This window comes from Lissotriton helveticus, chromosome 2_1 (genome assembly GCF_964261635.1).
Source record: "Lissotriton helveticus chromosome 2_1, aLisHel1.1, whole genome shotgun sequence".
In the NCBI taxonomy this organism is placed as follows: domain Eukaryota; kingdom Metazoa; phylum Chordata; class Amphibia; order Caudata; family Salamandridae; genus Lissotriton; species Lissotriton helveticus.
In genome coordinates this window covers 844,973,029-844,985,118 of record NC_136059.1, presented here as the reverse complement: position 1 = coordinate 844,985,118, position 12,090 = coordinate 844,973,029, and the positions used below count along the sequence as shown (strand labels likewise).

General features: G+C 42.3%; 1 protein-coding gene across 1 annotated transcript in view; it reads left to right on the top strand.

Moving 5' to 3' along the window:
- Positions 1-12,090, top strand: part of PPIC (peptidylprolyl isomerase C) — a 152,947-nt gene that overhangs the window by 63,375 nt on the left and 77,482 nt on the right. The window contains exons 2-3 of the mRNA XM_078675574.1: positions 1,377-1,490; positions 3,312-3,405. Of these exons, the coding sequence (XP_078531700.1) occupies positions 1,377-1,490; positions 3,312-3,405 (208 nt within the window). The remainder of the gene's footprint in view (positions 1-1,376; positions 1,491-3,311; positions 3,406-12,090) is intronic.

Below are 12,090 nucleotides of genomic sequence, written 5' to 3'. Positions count from 1 at the left end.
TACTAAAAATGTTATATTTAGGTACCATGTTTCTGGGTTCACACTCAAGTGGAACTGACCATGAACCCACACATTTTCTGATTTTTTCTTCTACCCCAGCTCTCAAGCACGCAATCGCACATAAGCAGAACACGCATATTGTAAGATGTAGATTATGGGCAAACTTGAATTTGTCCAGAGTATGCAATATAAGAGAAGGGAACCTACAAGAGGGGCTAGGGTCACTGGAGCATGTTAACAACTAAGGCACTATTGGAAAAAAAAATACTACTATGCTGGATAGAATAATAGAAGATATTAAGAATAGAATTCAGAATAGTAACTATATCCGATCAGATTGCCAGAGTTTTATTGTACAGTTAATTCAGGATATTTTCCTAACTTTCAATTTTGCTATTTGAATAAAAAAGTTCACCAGCCTCACCTCCTTACCCTTGCATGTTTTCAGTATATGTGGGGCACGTCCTATTGCAAGAGAAGTTATATTTTTGAATTTCCCCACACTTCCACAAGAATGTTAATTTTTGTGTTTTCTTCTTTTTTGACATACAAGCCTGAGTGACGCTTGAGCTCATTTATGCATTTGAAGCTCTGGGAGATGCTGTGTACTTTCAGGCACCAGGAAACATCACACTAGTTACACTGGTTTAATTAATGTCAGTCCACAGCACAAGCCGAAGCTCTTAATTTGGAATACGAACAGTGGGTGAATTAAAGAGGTAATGGCTCATGGAAGGGGGGTATGGGTAAATATTGATCTTTGGATGCATTCATCACCAGGGTGGCTGCACAATTGCCTTGATTCTGTACTCCATCATGGGTAGCTTCTGTAGGTTGAGGGTGGTGGGGTGTTGTGTGCCACCCAGGAGTGATACGGGGAATGGGGCCAGTAAGAATGCCAACTAGTTTGTGAAGGACCTAACCATGGAGTGGGAATTGAGCAGTAACTGTTAAAAATGCTACCTGTACGTCCTGTTCTAATTTGTTTGGTGAGGATGTGAAAAATATCTATATTTGTTTTATGTATCCAAATGTTGTTTTACAACCTCATAAATGGTTGAATATTCTTGATTTTGTTTTTGTATCAGATTAAAGTTAATATTGTGTTTATAGAGTAGTTTGACCAGCACTCGAAATATTAAACTTGCTGGAAAGACTTTTTTTTTTCTCAAATACAGAACATTATCTCTACATCTGATTTCTCTGTTTAGATGTCTTCGTGTTTGGTAATAAACAATTCTACATTTATTTTAGGGGCTTTTTGGAAGGCTTTTCACTCCCTTTCTGCATTAGGGGAAGTATTAGCAAAGAAAACAGTTATGCATTCTCCTTTTAAACCTTCTTTACTACCATTGTGATTTTTTATCTGGTTACAGGTGTTTTTTGACATTAACATTGGAGACAAAGAAATTGGCAGAATTGTAATTGGTTTGTTTGGAAAAGTTGTACCTAAAACAGTAGAGAACTTCCTCGCACTGGCAGCTGGAGAGGTAAGCTGTATTTGTATATCCTGCAAAGTAATAACTCCATATTTTATTGCAACAAAGGATATTTTAAATTCTTCATAGCGGTATGCTCCAACTACAACATTTTCTGAATACTCTTTTTCATGTTTTTTTAAGTGTCATCAACCTAAAGCATTATTGTACCAGGCTTTGCCTGGCTGGCACAAAAGATATACAACTAAAGTCTTGTCCTTTAACTGAGGCAAGGCTAAGTTAGGGTCACAGAGTCTTCTGAAGTTTGTTTCAAAGTTGCAATATCTAAATGAATGCCTGTGAGCGATTGAGAGCCTCATTTAATATTGTAGGGGATGTAAAATCCTTTATTTTCTGGACATGTGACCCTAGGGTCGTGGCAAGAGGGGACACAGCTCCCAGTACTTCTTGGCGACTGGGTTGGGTAGTGTGACTAGAATGCTTCCGAGTCCTGAAGATGTTGAATCTTGATATTCTGTGTTGTAGTCCCTCTGAGTCATGGGCTTGGTGTATCTTGATTTGTATGCCTTTAATTCCCTCACCTCTTCTCCCTGGTCCTCCCACTCCTCCTCCTCAATTCTGTGTCGATCCACATCATCTTCTGGCTCCAGTCCCACTCTGAACTCTTGTGATACTTTCCCCAGCTTCTTGAAAGGATCCTCTTCCTAACTCACATACTTAATGTTGTTGTTGAATTCTCCCATTCGTCTTGTGTATGACTTCCATCATTCTCATAGGTGCCTGGAGAAAAGGAGTCTCTCTCCTGTAACTAAGGGGAGAGTGAAAGCATGAGGGTGACGGAAGACAAGTGGGTATCCCATGACAAAGGCATTAATGTACCTTTTAATCATATAAAACATATATCTTTACAACTTCCACAGAGCTAGTAAATTAATGTTAGGTACTATGATTCCTTTGAAAAATCAATATGTTGCGTGTACTGGTATTAGTAAGTTTCTTAGAGTACAATACGAGTAAACAAAAGTTGACACTGTATTATACGAGTCAATCATGTCAGGGGAATTACCTTCATAGGTCCATATAGGATGTTACTTAGAATTGGTCTGTGCCAGCTTCTCCTAGGAGGAGTCCGACCAGTCTTCTGGTGTACATGAAACATGGCTGACTTCACCCTCCCTTCTGAGTACCAAGTACAAAATATGTCCTTTCAAATGAGTGGCAAAGGGAGATGCTTGTTTAAATGGTTTTCTAAGGTGCTCACTAACACTAGTGCAATCTTGTCCTGCAGATCGTCACACTACAAATTAAAATAGCCCATGTTAGTTCATTTAAAATTAAGCAACATTATAGGACCGCGATGTTCCAAAAGAATATTTTTTAAATCTCTTGCCTGTTTGGGATGTTAAGTGAGTACAAATACCAACTCAAATACTGAAACTCTCAATCATATTTTTAAATAGCTTATAGATCTACATATGTAAACCTGGAGTTTTACTTTTTGCGAAAATAAGCCCCGGAACCTAATTTCACTGTGTTTTATAGGGATCACTACAATAAAACGGTTGTGTATAATAACATATGATCAGACAAGTATGTATACTTTGTGCTCTAATACATATGTGTCCAACAATGGCCAGATCCAGAACAGATATACAGACTAATTAATGTCTGATTATATAAAGGGTTTGCAGTTAGATTTTATGTAAAATTGATCCCAGGGTGAGCTCTTGAACATCTGGCATGGATCCAGTACAAATAGACCCATGGTGGGCATTCCTGACATATCAAATGAGATATGCTACGTTAAAATATGACTTACAAATGTTTCATATTCAAAAGCAAAACATATTTGCCATTTTTGCATCTTTTCAGAAAGGATATGGCTACAAGGGATCTAAATTTCACAGAGTTATCAAAGATTTTATGATCCAAGGAGGAGACTATGAAGCTGGAGATGGAACTGGAGGTAAATTATTTCTACTGTTTTGCAGTTTTTATCTGATTACCTTCTGCATCCTTTACAATTTTAATTTCTTCTTGAGCACATCTCAGGGCTGTCTGGCATTGGCAAGACAGGCACTGCAACAAGATTGTGCACAGAAGTCCACTAAGTGGTAAGGAAAGTGGAACTGGCTGTCAACAACCAAACCTTTATGAAAAAAAACTCTAGTTATTCATGAGTTACTTACCAGAAGGTCCTTCTAATCTATTTATAGGTACTCCAGATCTGAGTCTTGAATTCTGAAAGGTAATGCAGATGACTTTAAAGCGGGACCTCTTGCAGTAAATAAAGAGATGTGTTGGTTCAATCCCAGAATGACCATCTGAGTCCTACATTTAAGGTGGCCTGGATACATTGGATTTCATAGTTAAGAGAGTTATTACTGCATTTGGTACAGTTGTCTGTCATGAAGGAGAAGATGAAGGTGTTACTACATCAGCCTAACAGTTAAAAACATGCCTGCCATTCCCTTTCAAAGTGGGAAATAGTAAAGATTTAATATTTAAAACCCAAATAAAAAATAGATGAAACTTGAGTATGTAGTGTTCTCAATGAATGAGGTCAGAATTAGGGTATGGTTAGAGGATGGACTTTCCAGAATCACAATGTTAGGCTTGTTTCAGTTGAGTTATTTGTCTCATCGTAAGCAAGGGAGATAATGTTGCTGTTTAAAAGTTTGCTGGGTGATTCCTGAAATGAGGTTATTGGTCAAGACATGTTAGGAACCACATCTTTTGGAAGGTATTTATTTGGACAATAGATCCAAGAAAGGAGCTAGTGACAGGCAATTAGTGATCACATATAGTAAGAATAACACATGTAGAAGGGTAGGGAAAAGAGTATGACATACTGTTTTCGAATCTCACTGTTAACAGGTCACTAAGCCAAACAAACTGAAAGAGAAAATGGGCAATAAACAGGTCACATGGGATATAACCCAGTTAATGTTACACTAGTCAAGAGTAGCACAATCCCTCACAGTATATTTGGTGTACTGTAATCAGACCAAATAAGCCGATTGTAGTCAGAGAGCTTTGTAGAGTTCAGAAAAAAGACATGCATTTAGTCTGGGTGCCCTTAAGGTGAAAAAAGGTCTTTAATAGTAGGATAACAATGAGCTTCAAAATATTAGATGCAGTAGTAATCCTTGTCAAGTAAGTTTCTTGTACACCTTGTGTGATGTTCAATAACGTTTCTTCAGCTTGGGAAGATATTCCTACCTCCACCAGAGTTCTGCTTTCTTCACATTATGCCTGCTAAATATACAAATATTACTGTGGGTATTTAAATACTGCACTAAAGTACATGTTGAAAGACAATGTTGTATATTAAGGGCTAAAAACACATGTTTTTATGAGATAGATTCTTTAATCTCCTTTCATTACATTGAAGTGTGCATATTGTTTACAGTCAGACGGGATTAGGAAGGATATTAACAGTGATGCAAATAAAGTAATAGATCTTTTATTATATATAACAACTGTTTCTGTTTGGTGCTCATGCTGCCTTCCTGTGACTTCAGAGCAACTTTTGAGGTAGGGCACAATGGTTAGGAGATTACAACGGAGAGGGAAATGGTTATCAACCATGGAATAAAAACCTAGCTGCAAAAAAGTAAGGAGGCGGGTTGCCGGCATACAGTCCATATGTCTGTTGTAATTGGCATTTTCCAGGTCCTTCAAGTATCTTGCAGTCCGATTTGAGTCGGAAACGTGGTGATATGGATTTCGATTGTAGAGAGCCTTGCACATATAGATTTCGACCCTACATGGAGTCTGATTAATGTGTATTGTCTGGTGAGTCGAATTCTCATCAAGATCTACTCAATGCTGTAAAGCATCAGGTTTAGTCAATGGCAACCAATAACATTAAGTAGTGTAACTCTGTCCACAAGCTGATAAGAGGAGAGACCTCACAAGAGTGGCAACAGGCACCACAGACACATTGGTTACTTTGTCCAAGTAGGCTCATCATTGATACTCCCTCCATATGTAAGGGAAGCCGTGTCAAGCAAGGCAGTATAGTGTTTAGCCTTACACTACTTATACTTCAAGATATTAGGGGAATGAAAGCAAGCCTACTGCTGGATCTGTACTTATCACTGTATATCTATGTGAAAGAGAAGAAAAGGGAATTCAGCCATTGCCATGTCATCAGTACTTCCTACCAATCAGTAGATAAAAAGATGATGTTTGGTATTTGGTCTGTATTGCATCACCTGCACATATTAAAACCAAATGTACATTGGTAGGCCTACTACTCTTAGAGATAAGTATGGTGGAGTGCATGTGGCCCAGTTTGGAGTGTCGTAGTAGGAAGGATCTCTGGACATCAGTGGTAAACTATCCCAACCACCAGGATTGGGGCCCAGTAATTTCTGCGTACCCTGTGGCCCCCACACCGGTTCTGACATTTGGTGGCAGTGGTGTAGGATTGGTAGATTCTAGTTCTAACTTTCTACAAAAAGCAATAGGTTGACTAGAACACATTATTACCTGAGCACACGATTGGTTGATACTAGGTTTGAGGTTTGTGGAAGTGGACTTTGATACCCTGTCTTAGAACAGTTAAGGGACCTGTGTTTGGAGAGAGGGTAGAAGGCTTCCAAATTCAAGGACGAGAATATTTCAAATGGCCTTGCTGGGCTTGGAAAAGCAGTTGTTATCACAAAGGGACCATGTTCCTATTGCGGGGTCCAAAAAGTCACATACGCATCAGGGTGCAAATAGTCACCCGTGCAATAAAGATAGAAAAGTAAGAAGATAAAGAAGAAAAAAGATATCCTAGGTAATTATGACCCACTGGTAAAGGGGAACAACAACTTGTCCTGTGTTGCCCTCACACACCCCAGGGGGTGTCATGCTTCATCATCGGGCAGTTGCTCCTCGTAGGGCCGGCGTTGCAATTCCCTACGGGTCCCCCAAAGGGTCTTTTTGTCGGAGATCTTTTGAGGACTGCCGGATGGTGCATGTGGGTGTGTGGGGTGTGGGTCTCTCAAGGGTAAAAAAGTGCGTGCAAAATTGTGAAAATCTTTTTTAATAAAGGGTAAACATGCAACGAATGTATAGATTGTAACCCTTGGCAGATAAACTGCTAAATAAAATCTTATCCCAGAGGCACACTATGCCCAGGTGTTTAAGGTCATAGGTCAACATGTTTCGCGCCTGTATTGCCATATAGATCGTTGGCGCTTCTTCAGGACCAGAACAAAGATATGTGAAGTGCACGTGTTAAAATATTACTAAGACCCTTTAAAACAAGCAGGGCGGTGCAGTACCTTGTATACCTATAGTATGGCTACAGCGGCATGATGAAAGAACGCTCCTGATGGAAACCTAGGAAACATAAGCAAAATAAACAACAGATCAGAGCATCAGTAACAACTTGATGTCTCATAACGTGCCACATCTGCGTGCACATCAATTTATATCAACCAATATGTGAAAAGAGAAGAACAGGTACACGAGGCATATGAGTATTTTCAAAGTGGCCTATCTCAGTGCAATGTTGTAAATACGTGGGGTCAATTATTCATTGTGTTTGTGGTGGCACTCACAACCTCCAAATGACCCAATTGCAGGGAGTGCCCAAGCAAGACATAACTGATGGCGGTTTTATACAAGTCTAGTCCCGCTCTGTAACAGTAGCCAGCGGTGATTAGTTCAGAAATTACGCTTACCTCGCCAAGTTGTGAAGAAACCTCCACCGGCGAGAGCAAGTGATGCCCGCACATTACCGGGCTGTAAATACAAGAGAAGTAAAATGAAAGAAAAATGTAGGAGCAAGAACATGGAGCTGGCCGGGATGCACATTTCGTTTGCCATATCCCAATCCATGCCACACAAAACTACTTACAATTTTACCGGGGTGCCGACTCCTCTGCACCTACCCCCTCCATGCGTCTGCCGGTGGTCTGCTAAATGATGGCAGGGCGCATTTCTAATGAAGTAAAGTCGCGGGGTCAGGTGTGGGTGGTAACCCTATCCGGGTTGGTCCTCACTGATACATAGATTGCGCGCAAGCGCAATAACAGGGATCGACTACGCATGTGCAATGATAGAGAAACTATTCCCCAGTGCGTGCGTGAAGGCTGAGTAGGATGACTAAATACGGAAGTGAGTAATCCTCAATTGTACCGTGTTGTTTCGACAACAACAAATACATTATCCACAGCATTGAAACACCGACAAACCAATGCTAAGCTCCCTCACGTTAAATACCCTGCCGCATGTACGCTATTCCCATATGGTGGTGCCGGGACCAAAACCCCATACTAAACATAATAAGTAGTCAGTCAGTGTTGCTAGTGACTGTTCCTGTGGGATTACTTCTACGAAACCCATTCAAAAGGAAGGGGGTCCGAGGGGTGGATGGAGGGATGTCAACGGGGAGGTACCCATGGCATACCCTCAAACATTATTGCCTCCCCAAGCTCATATTCAACGAACTTAATAGGGTGGTGGATTCCAATCTGAACCTCATACTACAATACCACAACGTAAGGTACTGATGTAGGGTCCAACATTAAGGCCCAAATCAGTGTAATGATGCCTCGTGTGCCCATAAGAGAAAGCATAAGAAAGAAAAACATAGTAATGGCCCTCGGCTGAGCCGCCGTACATAATTTAACACAAAAAAGAGAGGGGGGCCCAGGAGCTATTAAGGTCCAGTGTCTGCGCTCCTCATGTTTACATTTGTTTTCACAAAGGGACACTGTTCCTATTGCGGGGTCCAAAAAGTCACCCACGCATCAGGGTGCAAATAGTCACCCGTGCAATAAAGATAGAAGAGTGAGAAGATAAAGAAGAAAAAAGATATCCTAGGTAATTATGACCCACTGGTAAAGGGGAACAACAACTTGTCCTCTGTTGCCCTCACACACCCCAGGGGGTGTCATGCTTCATCATCGGGCAGTTGCTCCTCGTAGGGCCGGCGTTGCAATTCCCTACGGGTCCCCCGAAGGGTCTCTCTGTCGGAGATCTTTTGAGGACTGCCGGATGGTGCATGTGGGTGTGTGGGGTGTGGGTCTCTCAAGGGTAAAAAAGTGCGTGCAAAATTGTGAAAATCTTTTTTAATAAGGGTAAACATGCAATGAATGTATAGATTGTAACCCGTGGCAGATAAACTGCTAAATAAAATCTTATCCCAGAGGCAAACTATGCCCAGGTGTTTAAGGTCATAGGTCAACATGTTTCGCGCCTGTATTGCCATATAGATCGTTGGCGCTTCTTCAGGACCAGAACAAAGATATGTGAAGTGCACGTGTTAAAATATTACTAAGACCCTTTAAAACAAGCAGGGCGGTGCAGTACCCTGTATACCTATAGTATGGCTACAGCGGCATGATGAAAGAACGCTCCTGATGGAAACCTAGGAAACATAAGCAAAATAAACAACAGATCGGAGCATCAGTAACAACTTGATGTCTCATAACGTGCCACATCTGCGTGCACATCAATTTATATCAACCAATATGTGAAAAGAGAAGAACAGGTACACGAGGCATATGAGTATTTTCAAAGTGGCCTATCTCAGTGCAATGTTGTAAACACGTGGGGTCAATTATTCATTGTGTTTGTGGTGGCACTCACAACCTCCAAATGACCCAATTGCAGGGAGTGCCCAAGCAAGACATAACTGATGGCGATTTTATACAAGTCTAGTCCCGCTCTGTAACAGTAGCCAGCGGTGATTAGTTCAGAAATTATGCTTACCTCGCCAAGTTGTGAAGAAACCTCCACCGGCGAGAGCAAGTGATGCCCGCACATTACCAGGCTGTAAATACAAGAGAAGTAAAATGAAAGAAAAATGTAGGAGCAAGAACATGGAGCTGGCCGGGATGCACATTTCGTTTGCCATATCCCAATCCATGCCACACAAAACTACTTACAATTTTACCGGGGTGCCGACTCCTCTGCACCTACCCCCTCCATGCGTCTGCCGGTGGTCTGCTAAATGATGGCAGGGCGCATTTCTAATGAAGTAAAGTCGCGGGGTCAGGTGTGGGTGGTAACCCTATCCGGGTTGGTCCTCACTGATACATAGATTGCGCTCAAGCGCAATAACAGGGATCGACTACACATGTGCAATGATAGAGAAACTATTCCCCAGTGCGTGTGTGAAGGCTGAGTAGGATGACTAAATACGGAAGTGAGTAATCCTCAATTGTACCGTGTTGTTTCGACAACAACAAATACATTATCCACAGCATTGAAACACCGACAAACCAATGCTAAGCTCCCTCACGTTAAATACCCTGCCGCATGTACGCTATTCCCATATGGTGGTGCCGGGACCAAAACCCCATACTAAACATAATAAGTAGTCAGTCAGTGTTGCTAGTGACTGTTCCTGTGGGATTACTTCTACGAAACCCATTCAAAAGGAAGGGGGTCCGAGGGGTGGATGGAGGGATGTCAACGGGGAGGTACCCATGGCATACCCTCAAACATTATTGCCTCCCCAAGCTCATATTCAACAAACTTAATAGGGTGGTGGATTCCAATCTGAACCTCATACTACAATACCACAACGTAAGGTACTGATGTAGGGTCCAACATTAAGGCCCAAATCAGTGTAATGATGCCTCGTGTGCCCATAAGAGAAAGCATAAGAAAGAAAAACATAGTAATGGCCCTCGGCTGAGCCGCCGTACATAATTTAACACAAAAAAGAGAGGGGGGCCCAGGAGCTATTAAGGTCCAGTGTCTGCGCTCCTCATGTTTACATTTGTTTTCACAAAGGGACACTGTTCCTATTGCGGGGTCCAAAAAGTCACCCACGCATCAGGGTGCAAATAGTCACCCGTGCAATAAAGATAGAAAAGTGAGAAGATAAAGAAGAAAAAAGATATCCTAGGTAATTATGACCCACTGGTAAAGGGGAACAACAACTTGTCCTCTGTTGCCCTCACACACCCCAGGGGGTGTCATGCTTCATCATCGGGCAGTTGCTCCTCGTAGGGCCGGCGTTGCAATTCCCTACGGGTCCCCCGAAGGGTCTCTCTGTCGGAGATCTTTTGAGGACTGCCGGATGGTGCATGTGGGTGTGTGGGCTGTGGGTCTCTCAAGGGTAAAAAAGTGCGTGCAAAATTGTGAAAATCTTTTTTAATAAGGGTAAACATGCAATGAATGTATAGATTGTAACCCTTGGCAGATAAACTGCTAAATAAAATCTTATCCCAGAGGCAAACTATGCCCAGGTGTTTAAGGTCATAGGTCAACATGTTTCGCGCCTGTATTGCCATATAGATCGTTGGCGCTTCTTCAGGACCAGAACAAAGATATGTGAAGTGCACGTGTTAAAATATTACTAAGACCCTTTAAAACAAGCAGGGTGGTGCAGTACCCTGTATACCTATAGTATGGCTACAGCGGCATGATGAAAGAACGCTCCTGATGGAAACCTAGGAAACATAAGCAAAATAAACAACAGATCAGAGCATCAGTAACAACTTGATGTCTCATAACGTGCCACATCTGCGTGCACATCAATTTATATCAACCAATATGTGAAAAGAGAAGAACAGGTACACGAGGCATATTAGTATTTTCAAAGTGGCCTATCTCAGTGCAATGTTGTAAACACGTGGGGCCAATTATTCATTGTGTTTGTGGTGGCACTCACAACCTCCAAATGACCCAATTGCAGGGAGTGCCCAAGCAAGACATAACTGATGGCGATTTTATACAAGTCTAGTCCCGACCTGTAGCAGTAGCCAGCGGTGATTAGTTCAGAAATGATGCTTACCTCGCCAAGTTGTGAAGAAACCTCCACCGGCGAGAGCAAGTGATGCCCGCACATTACCGGGCTGTAAATACAAGAGAAGTAAAATGAAACGAAAAATGTAGGAGCAAGAACATGGAGCTGGTCGGGATGCACATTTCGTTTGCCATATCCCAATCCATGCCACACAAAACTACTTACAATTTTACCGGGGTGCCGACTCCTCTGCACCTACCCCCTCCATGCGTCTGCCGGTGGTCTGCTAAATGATGGCAGGGCGCATTTCTAATGAAGTAAAGTCGCGGGGTCAGGTGTGGGTGGTAACCCTATCCGGGTTGGTCCTCACTGATACATAGATTGCGCGCAAGCGCAATAACAGGGATCGACTACGCATGTGAAAAGCAGTTGCTGGATCTACTAAATGAGTCATTAGACTCAGGGTACCTGCCAGTGAATCTGAAGGAAGCTAGGGTTATCCCCTCCTGAAAAAAGTAGGGGCGGATACAAAAGCTTAAAAAAACTACAGGCCCATCTCCCAACTCCCTTTTCTGGCAAATATCCTGGAAAAGCAGGTTCTGAATACTCTGGCCAGCTACTTGGAGGAACATGGACTTCTCCATCCCAGACAGGCAGGCATTAGATCACAGCAGAGCACTGAGCTGGTGATGGCCTCTGTTGTTGACGATCTGAGAATACGGGCCGACAATAAACAGCTTTGTGCCTGATTCTCTTAGATCTGTCAGCAGCATTCGACACGGTCAGCCATGTCATCCTGCTGAACCGGGTATCGAAACTGGGAATAATGGGGCAAGCATTTAAATGGCTTCAATCCTTTTTCACTGGCCGAACTCAGAGAGTGCAAATGGGAGATCATCTTTCCGCTGCTAGCTCTGTGACCTGTGGCGTACCCCAGGGATCTGCACT